Source organism: Medicago sativa, chromosome 2 (assembly GCF_051527215.1).
Source record: "Medicago sativa cultivar Bolivia chromosome 2, Bolivia_mono, whole genome shotgun sequence".
NCBI classification, from domain to species: domain Eukaryota; kingdom Viridiplantae; phylum Streptophyta; class Magnoliopsida; order Fabales; family Fabaceae; genus Medicago; species Medicago sativa.
Window position 1 is genome coordinate 48,231,843 of NC_140750.1, and position 10,910 is coordinate 48,242,752.

The 10,910-nt window shown below is 37.3% G+C and overlaps 1 protein-coding gene and 1 pseudogene across 2 annotated transcripts; both read left to right on the forward strand.

The window, feature by feature from the left end:
* Nucleotides 1-588: 588 nt before the first annotated feature.
* Nucleotides 589-7,210, forward strand: LOC146947057 (uncharacterized). The gene is made up of 3 exons (XM_085748371.1): nt 589-1,568; nt 5,600-6,345; nt 7,029-7,210. The coding sequence occupies exons 1-3, from the start codon at nt 589-591 to the stop codon at nt 7,208-7,210; spliced, it is 1,908 nt and encodes a 635-aa protein (XP_085604497.1).
* Nucleotides 2,586-5,199, forward strand: LOC146947058 (uncharacterized; annotated as a pseudogene). Its single transcript, XR_015027980.1, has 3 exons — nt 2,586-3,389; nt 4,028-4,269; nt 4,806-5,199. The product of XR_015027980.1 is annotated as an uncharacterized LOC146947058 (transcript).
* Nucleotides 7,211-10,910: the final 3,700 nt, after the last annotated feature.

Genomic DNA, 10,910 nt, shown 5'->3' on the forward strand with positions numbered 1-10,910 from the left:
CAATGGGCTGATATATTTACTAACCTTTGACTGTGGAAAGATTTGATTTTATAAAGAAAAATTTGAACATGCACTTTCTGTCTGATTAAAATTTGCTTGCTCCTGAATAGGAATTCAGGTCCTGAAGTTATTCAGAAGATGTAGTCCATTAGAAGCTCTTTATTGAGGTTCTCAGGAAAATGTGCTTCTCAAAATGACATCAGCATCTGAACTCCAGAAGCAGGATTTTGTGCTCCTGAATAGTAGAGTTAGTGGAAACGCTGGAAGTTAATTTTTAGTAACACCTGTCCCACTAACTTGGCAGTTACTCTGAAAAACTCTAACGTGGCTTATGTGTACTGGTGTGTAACTTAAGAGGGCAATGATGATTTTTAGCTTTGAATACACTATCTCGCGCCCCCTATGTCATTAATGATGTGTTTGTTTGTCCCCTACTGAATTGCAATCGTTTTTACTCAAAACACTTAGACAAAAACACACACTACTCACTTCACTACCTACACTTTCCCTTTTCACACAAACTCTCTTCGAAGTAAAGTTCATCTTCTTCAATCAACCCTAGAACCCTAAAAACTTTCTTCAACATCAATGGCGTCCTCAAGTTCGGTTCCAGAAACATCATCAAGCATGCAAGAAGCTCCTGCGTATGAGATTAAAGGTAGAACGATGTCTTTGGAAGAATGGGATCTCAGGATTCAGACTGAGAATCATGTAGACTTCATCTCTCTAGCACATCATGGGTGTGACATCAGAAGTTATTATGAAGCGCAAGGTCTCATGGAGTACTTCAAGATGCTGAATGGCCTAACATACAAGACTTTGGTCAGACACTTCTGGGTAAGAGTGCATGTCTATGATAGAAATGCTGCTAAGTTGGAGGAAACAGAGAAAATACTAATTGATCCTGCTTTGGAAGGAAAAACAAGGGAGGAAATGGATTTAGAACCCTTTAGATGCATTGAAATCAAGTCAAGCATCATGGGCATCCCAGTCTTCATTTCAGAAGAGATTATTGCTTTTGTTCTCAGAAGAGATTCGATAGGGAGCTTCAAAGGTGGGATAACCAATCCCAAGACCAGCCCATGGAATGAAGTAGTTAACAAGTCCATGTTCAACAGCACAAAGAAAGGTGCTTATAGTGATTTGAGCATGGAAAAGAAAATGCTTCTGAAGATTCATAATGAAAACCTGCTACCAAAAGGTGGTGGTAGTGATCAACCCTCCCTAGAGCATAGGATTTCCCTTCATTTCGTCATCACAAAGGAAAAATCCAATGTGCCCAAGTACATATTTAAACATATGATCAAAGAGCTAAGGGAGAGCCAGGAGAACAAAAGATGCTGGGTTCCCTATGGAAGACTCATCTCAGAGATCCTTCATCAAGGAGGGATTCTGAAAGCTCTCGGCAATGTCAAATTCTTCATTGATGAGCAACTGGATACTGAAACTGGCAAGGTCATCAATGGAAGAACTCTCAAGAACATGAAGCTGATTGAGAGTCACACAAAGCTCAGCACAGACTTGAGTGAATCAAATGCTGTGTCAAATCTGATGGAAGACTCACTACAAAAAAACGCGTTAATTCTGGCGGTTTTTTACTGGCGGTCCCTCTTAACCGCCACTATATCCGGCGTATTACGACAGTTTTTATGACCGCCGCTTTTTACAGTACATTACGGCGGTTTCGACTGCCGGTATCAACAAAATATTATGGCATAATTTACCTTGTATATTATGGCATTTTAGACTGCCGATATTAACGTTTTTAATTTTTTCAGCCCCACGACATTTGGCGCACTAACTTCCCTCTCCTTTTTTTCCTAAAATTTTAGAAAATCCCTCCATCTTTTCTTAACACATAATATAATATTTTATTTTATAATAACAAAACTTCAGTCTTTTTCCAAATCCCTCCATCGAAATTGTTACTCCTATAACCTCATCTCATCTTACTCTCACCGGCGAATCCTTCACCGCATCTCCGGCCACCGCTTTCCCTTCTGTCACTCTCCGTCTCACTTCCTTCTCAGGTTCTCTCTCTCACTCGATCTATTCAAATTTCAATTTTGCAATTCCTCCCAAATTTTTGTTGGTTTATTTAGGGTTTTATGATTCTAATTTGTTAAATTTTCGATCAATGCTCCCACCAATTTTTTGTTTACGTTTTGTCTTGATTTTTATTCATGGGTCTGTCAATTTGTGTCATTTGTGATTCATGGATTCATAATAATGTAAATTGAATTGAAACTAATGTTTATTATTGATATATTTTCAATTCAAAACCCAATCTGGAACCTCAAACCCATTGATTCCTCAATCTTTGACTCAAACCCATTTTTCCGTTTTTTATTTTTTTGTTTTTGTTTTGTTTAAATAACCCTCATCTTTGTTTTGTTTCGTTTTTGCTGGTAGAAAAACTGAGGTTTGTGAAAAGAAACAAGCGGATCTACTGTTATTTGAGGAGGTTTGCTGCTAAATCAGGAGGATTTATTCTACAGTTGCGACCCATCACTAGGTAAGGATATGAGTTATTTAAATTTCTTGTTTTGTTTGAGTTTTGTTTCTTAAAAACCAAATTAGGAATAATGAATTTTTTTAATATCTTGTTCAGTCAGTTTTTCACCTCTGATTTTTATAGCGTGACGTTGCTTCGTTTTTGGAAACCAGCCACGAGGAAAATGTCTCCAAATTTAGGGTATTGCATTCAGAAAGACCTATGGTTCCATCCTAATTTGACGTTTGGTTATGTTAATTCAACCGACACTTACAAGGTGGCGTATTTAGTTCCAGTTAAAACAAATGTATATGTCTTCAGTTTGGGTGATAATATTTGAAGAACTATTCAAGATTCTCCGGTGGATCATGATTACTGGATCGATGTTGTGAATCTGCGTGATTGTATTAGTTGATTGGCAATTCGCAATGATTTCGCTCGTTATGATTTCAAGAATATTACTCTTGACCAATTTGTGATTGTATCTCTTTATTTGGGCACCGAGACACATTCTCAACTTTCGCCTCCTATAGGTTTCAGAGAAGTGCCGATTTTTGTACCATATATAAGTTTGTTAAAGGACTGTCTTTGTTTTCACATGATTACAAACAAACTCATTTGGTAGTATGGCAAATGAAGGAATTTGGAGTTGAAAATTCTTGGATTCAGCTTTTCAACATTAGCTATCACAATCTTCAAATATATGATCACTTTAATGATTTGGTCTTTCGTTTGTTACCGTTATGCCTTTCGGAGAAGAGTGATACACTTTTATTGATAAGTACTCTTGAAAGTGAGGCAATTCTTTATAATTGGAGATATAATAGAGTTGAAAGAATCCACAAACCTTGGTTCAATGGCATGGATTATGTTGAAAGTTTGGTTTCTCTTGAAAGTAAGTTTCTCTACAACAATTTATTTATTTAAATTTGATTTAATTGTTTTATAATTAACTCATGATGAATTTGATTTGATTGTATTGTTGAATGATTATGACTGGCTGTTATAAGCAGGTTGACAATCCAGAGTCTATTGAATCTGTTTTGCAGAATATTATTTATAAGTAATTAAAAGATGAATTTTTTTGGGTAATGCTTCCAGAAAAAATTCATTATATCTAGAATAATCTTTATTAGGTTGGTCTTTGACAACATTTTAATGAACAAGTGATACATATCAATATATGAGAAATTCAAACTTGTATTATTTTCCTTTTCTTCTAAATATTGTTGCAGAAAGTATGCACGAATGATCCTATCAATAATTGAAGTATAAGGATATTTTTGCAAATTAATATATATTGGATATTATTGCTCTGATTGTGTTTAGACCTAGTACATACACGTTGATTAGGGAAACAAGATAATGATATTGCTAGATATGATTATGATATTTAGTTTGTAAATCTGTAAAATATTGATTGCCTATAAAGAGACATGGCCATTACAAATGGAGGTGTTTGTTTACTATGTCTTGACGAAGTGGATGTGTTTGACTAACACATGCAATTTGGTTCCCCCTTTTATTTTTCAGGTACAGTAGAGCAAATGGAAGCTTAGGAGTCGAGTGCCAATCAGAGAGTTGCGACATAGACTCAATTAGCTATACTTAGCCTGACTTGTATAACCAAGTGAAGGTGTTCAATATCATGGCGAATTGGGGGTGGAGGAAACTTTTATAACCAAGTAGAGATGTTTAATATGGCGCTCTTGGAAAAGTAGAGGTGAAGGTGTTTGATAACGAAGTTTAGGTTCTGTCTTGTTGGAGTTGTACTGGTATAGCCAAACTTTTCTTGTTACTTAGCATATTTGTATGGTTCTGTTTTGTTGTTTTGGTCTTGCTCTCTAGCTCTTAAGTTTGTAATGATTTGAGTACTCCTTGTACTCTCTTTTTCTTAAGTTTGATAATTTTTACTATGTGAATGAAATTCTGGAAAATATGTAGTACAAATAGAGTGTTGCTCAAGTGTGGTTGGACCAATAATTATATGTTTATATGTATATGCATGTTAGTGGTGACTAATGCCTTTGTCACCATTGTGTTAGTTGGTTGGTTTGAATGTTCAAATGTGGTTGGAGTGCTTGTTTGCTTCATTTACATACCACCATAAATTTAAATTATGTCTAAAGTTTTCTTCTGCCTTTGTGTAAAGACTTTGTGTAGTTTAAAATCCTAAATTTGTTCATTTATGTCCTTTGTCATGCCTTGCTGTTCTAGAGTTTTAATTCGCGAGTACATTATTATTTAGTATATTTATTCTAGAGTGTTAATTCATCTCTTGTTCAATGCCATGTTTTTTATTTGGAATCAGCACTCTCAGAAACCAACTTTGAGACTAACAGAGCACACTGTTATTGTTAAGGCATTGCTGGTCCCCTCACCAGAGCATCCTTCTTGTGTCTGGAGAAGGAAGTGCTGATAGATAGGTGTAAACTTGGTTCAAGTTGCTGTTATAATGCTTCTTTTCTTTTTTTTTTTATCAAGTTGTTGTTTTATGAATTAGCATTGTGACCTATTTGATCTATATGTATGTGTACATGTATCAGAGAAGTTGAAGGATATCACTACATTAGGGAAATAAGGAGAGGTCCATACATATAATTGAAGAGTTGAGTTTACTTTTTCAACATTCATGATGTTCTTGGACTATTTTACACATTGTAATATTACAATTTATGTAGAAAATAAGTTATATTTGTACTAAATAGTGCCATTTAGGTGATTTGTTCCGATCTTTTTTTTTGTTAAAACAGAGGCCATTGCGGCGGTTAAAAGTGCCATTATGTGCATATTTTTTTTCTTAAAAAAAGTGACCAATATGGCGTTTAAAACTGCCACTATGTACTTTTTTTTTTGCTAAACTAATGTCTATTGTGGCGGCTGAAACCGCCGTTTTAATCAAAGAATTAGCCGCCGATATGAACATTGCGTATTACGGCAGTTACCATGGCGGTCCCTTATAAACTGCCGTTTTAAACTTTGTGGCAGACAAAATTTCGGCAGTTTTGAAAACGCCAGAAAAGTGCATAGCGGCGGCTAAAACCGCCAGTACATACAAATTTTAGCCGCCGGAATAAACGCGTTTTTTTGTAGTGACTTTCCCCCTATCTGCAAGAAGGATCCTCTTGAAGTTCAGATGAATTACATCAAAGACCACTTTGCAACAACTGGCAAGAGGATCAGGCTTGAAGATGTGCCTGAAAACATGTATGGTGGTGCTCTGCCAGTAGCAAAGAGCAGGAAGACTAAAAGGAAAGAAATCACCAAGGATGAGTACCCGGATGATGCTCATGAGCAACCTGTAAAGAAGGCTAAGAAGGCAAAGAGGGAGAAGGTTTCTGATAAGGTGAATGTTGGTGGTTCTGGTGTACCAACCATTCAAGAAGAAGTTCAAGACCTGGATGCTGATATGGTTCTGAACAAGAGAACCAGAAGTGGTAAAGCTGCTGCAACTTCTCAAACTGCTCCTGATCAACCTTCTGTCCCAAAGAAGAAGAGAAAGACAGTTGGGAGAAAGTTTAAAGAATCTACTTATGTAGAAGAAGAAGATCAAATTGCAGCTGCTACTGATCTGGTTACAAGAGAAGTAAGGAAGAAGAAGGCTGAGGATGATGCTACACTTCAGAAGGTGTTGGAGTTAGCAAAAGGGATTGAAGTTCCTGCATCAAGCATTGCAATGGAAGATGTTGGTGATATTGCACAACAATTGGTTCAAGCTACTAAAGAAGTACAAGAGATTGTAACTTCAGAAGCTGGAAATATGCTGATGATTGTTGATAAGAATGCCAATGAAGAAGTTCAGGAGGATGAAGCTGATGGTTCAGAAGCTGCTGCACCAGAAGCTGATAAAGGTAATCATGATTCTCCACACATCTCTAATGTTATTGTAGTAGAATCAAATTCAACACCCTCCATATCCTCTCAATCCACCTCCTCAACATCTTCTTTAGACTTAGATGATGTACCCTTAGGCCAAATTTACTCAACCATTCACAAATGCCTTTCACCATCAACCAAACATCACAAAAAGCCTGCCAAAAGCTCCCCTTTGAGCCTATGATCCCCAGTGTTGATGAAAGGATAGGGGATATGTCTGAAATGAGAAACAAAGTCTGTGAAAGACTACCCCCTAACCATCCTTTCCAACCACTAATGATTCAATCCCTTAACTTTATCCTTGCTAATGTGAATATTGAATCATCATCATCTCATCCTTCTTTAACCAACCAACCTACATAAACAGCTGTGTTAGAGACTCTTGTCAGTCACTATTCTGGTGAACTTCCAAGTGTTGAGCCAAACTTACAAAGAGGCTCTGAAGTAGCTTCCATGGAAGTTGCTTTAGAAAGCCCCCAACAACAAGCACCAAATGCATAAATGGCCTCAATCACCCACTCAGTTGTCCCTGTTCCTAAACAAGTTGCTTCTGAACACACTGGTTCTTAACAAATTGTTCCCAAACAAGTTATTCATCATCAAAGTGAGTCTCTTTCTGAACAAACTGTCAGTGAACCTAACTTTATGATCACATCAGAAGATTCTGATGTTGAGGATGAGCAGTTAAACTCTTCCTCTACTGTGATTGTAAAGTCTGTTTCTGATCAACCCTCAACCAGCAATCAAACTCCAACCTCCACAAATGACCAACCTTCATCATCAAACTTAACTATTCAAACTGTTGCTCCTGCCAAAACAAATGTACCCTCAACAACCTGATTCAAGCAAGACATAATCTGGTTCACAAGGAAAGCTATAAGAAGCTATGGAAAAGGTTAAAGGAGAGAGTTGACTTTGTCCTGAATGAGCTTCAGAGAACATGTATGGATGCTCAAGACTCTGCTCAACAGAAGCTTCAAGATTGGCTGAAGGGAGTTGATAGCAATCTGCAACAAGTTAAAGTTCTAAGAACTTGGGTGCAAAATCCTCTATGCATTAGAGAAAGAACTCCTACTGATTTCATTCCTACTGGTGTGCATCCCAAGGAATTGGATTTAACTTTCTTGAACAAGATTAACTTTAAGTCAGCTTCTACTGAACTGGATTTATTGCAAAAGAATGCTGCTTTGGAAAAGGAAAACAAGCAGCTCAGGAAGGAAGTTATTGAACAGAAGCTACTCTTAATTGAATATAAGTCTGCTACTGAAGCCAAGCTGGAAGAAGCAAGAGTAAGGGAAGAGAATTTAATCAAGAGCAATGAAGACTTTAAGAAAGAAATGAAGCAGCAACAAGAAGAGACAAACAAGATGCTGAAGCAGATGATGGAGATGTTTAACAAACAAGCCAACCAAGCCAACCCTTAGTTGCACACATTATTTTTAGCTTGTTTAGTTTTTGTCTTAAGTTTCCTTGTTTCCATCTTCTAAACTTCTTGTGCTTCTGACTTCAAATTTTTGCATCTGATCATATTTTGCTTCTGAACAAGTTTTTGCGCTACTGATTAATGTTTGTGCTTCTGAACTCATTTGTTTTGCTCTGATATATATCTTGTGATTACAAAAAAAATTTCTCACTATCTTTTTCTTAACTCTTTCTTTTTGTCGTTTAGCTTTTATACTTTTTGTTGATGACAAAAGCGGGAGTAGATGTATAGTATTTATAGGCTCTGAGCCCCATTAATTTAATTTTTAACCAAGTTAAATTAATAAGACCTTCCTCTTATCTCTTAGTCTATTAATGTGAGAATATTCTGAGTGTTATTTTGTTCTTAATGATGAATTTAATTAACATGGATATAACTCAGGGGGAGCTTACAAACCTCACGTTAAAGTACTATTAGACTCAGGGGGAGCTTAAAAACCTCAAACCCTTATAGTCAACTTGTTAATTAGATTAACAACAATTGCACATTTTAAATACTAATGTTTGTCATCATCAAAAAGGGGGAGATTGTTGGAACAAAATGTGTTTAACATTACCCTTTGAGAGTTCTGATGATAAAAAGGTATTAAAAATCATCAATTGGATAAGCTAATATTTGTTCAAGTGTACAGGACCATAGACAAAAATTTGACATCTTAAATAGGTTCTGGAAGAATAAAAGAGAGCTAAGAAATCAACAAAAAGGAAGCTTGAAGCATCCGAAGAGAAGTGCTCCTGAAGTCAAAGTGCTCCTGAAGTGATGACGTCATCAGAAACAAGTTCATCAGAAGCATCTCATCAGAAGCTGAATTACATCAGGAGATGCAAGACTTAAAGCTTCAAAGGTTGTTCAAAGGATTTAATCTCGTTTAAGCATTGCAGAAGACTGGAAGAGTGAAGCAACGGCTATTTTGAAAGGATTTGAAGGCATTGGATGCTTGATCTTTAAAGAGCGTTGACAAAGTACAATTGTATGAAGTGTACAACCACTACCTCCACTACTCTGTTTTTGTCTCTGCTACAAGACAAGAAAAACAGCTCTGCCTGCAACAACGTTTCTTCACAATTGGAATGGATTTGAAATTGATCCTTCTTAGGACAATAACCATATCAGGAAAAAGATCATTGGTGATTGATCAAAGCTTCAAACGACTCTATTTTGATGTGCTGGCAATTCACAACGTCTCTTTCACACCTCTATATAAAGAAGTGAAGACTAAGAGATTGGCAAGGACTCAACAACAATTTACAAGTGCCAAAACTCTACTGAAATTGTTCTGCATTCAAAAGTTCATTTAGAATTTCTTAACAACTTTCATATCTTAGAAATTCTAGAGTCTTAAGAGTCTGTATCTGATTTGTATTGTGAACACCACTGATTGTATATCAAGTGTTCAACCTCAAACATTTTCTTTGTAATTCTGTTTGATTAGAAGTCTCTTGCAGTTGGGCTTGAGCATTAGAAGTCTCTTGATTGTGTTCAGGAGCATAGAAAGTCTCTTGCAGTTGTGCTTGAGCAGTTTGAAGTCTCTTGCTATTGTTAGCAGTGAGCAGTTGTAATCAGATATTACATTTTAGTGAACTCTCCTTGGAAGTGCAAGGGGGACAGGACTACTTCCGATTCATGGAAGGAACCTGTATAATTGCTTTGTGTCTTTCTTCTTTCTCTCTCTTTGTTTTTATCCGCTGCAAGTTAGTCCTGAACATCACTTCAGAAGTAGAACTCTATCTTCTTCTGATCAGTGTTTTGAGCTTAGGAGAAAACGAAGAAAAAGCTAACACAATTCAACCCCCCTTCTTGTGTTTTTCTCACCTTTAATGTCCGATTTGCTTCCCTTGGAATTGGATGACCCATCGACGAAGATGGTCCAAATTCTGTCCTCATTCTCTTCGATCGGGAAAGTCATCTTGGCTATGAAGTCAACGAACGCTTGTGCTTCGAGTGCCTTTCGTGATTCATAAAGTATGTCGACTTCTGATAATTCGAGCTACCATTTCATCATTCTTCCCGCGACGTCGGGGCGACCCAAAATTTGCCTTATGGGTTGGTCAATTCTGAGGAGGATGGTATGCGCCAAGAAGTATTGTCTCAACCTTCGAGCGGCAATTACTAGGTCAAGAGCTACCTTTTTAATTTTTTGGTACCTCGTTTCTGATCCTAGTAAGTCTTTGCTGGTGAAATATGTAGGTTTCTGCCGCTCTTGTGTCTCTCAGATGAGGATGGCACTGACCACTTCAGAACAGACAGAGTGATAAAGATACAATGTTTCACCCTCGTCTGGTCTAGACAACACCGGTGCTTAGAAGAGTGAGTTTTTGATATGCTTGAGCACTTTTTCGCATTCTTCTGTCCATTCGAACGTCGTCTCATTTCTCAAGAGTTTGAAGAAAGGTAATGCGTGTTGAGCGGACTTGGCGACAAAAAAAGAGAGTGAGGTTAACATCCCATTGAGTTCCTGGATGCACTTTTTCGTATCGGGCGTGGGGAGTTCTGTAAATGCTCGGCACTTGTCAGGATTAGCTTCAATTCCTCGTTATGTTAGATAGAAACCAAGGAATTTGCCCGCATGCACTCCAAATGTGCGTTTATCAGGATTTTACCTTATGTTGTATTTTCTGGTTTGCTCAAATACCCTTTTGAGATGAGCGGCATGATCGATCTCCTCTTTGGATTTGACGATCATGTCGTCCATGTATACCTCAAGAATATCGCCCAGAAGTTCTTTGTTGTATACTTTGTTCATCATGCGTTGATAAGTGGCACCTGTATTTCTTAAGGAGTTGGAGTTGATTGAACAGTTTCGGGATTTGAGTTTGGTTACCAAGCTGACGCCAGATGGTGTGAAGTTGGGAATGTTGAAGCTGACGAGTAACATTTTGGAAGAGATTAAGAATGGCCAGAAGGAAGATTTGGAATTTGTAGATCGTGTGGTGCTGGTTAATCAGGGTAAAGGCGTGGACTTCAGATTGGATGAGAATGACGTTTTAATGTTTAGTGATCGAGTTTGTGTACCAGATTGGATTGGACTGTGAAGGGTTTTGATTTGATTGGGTGATT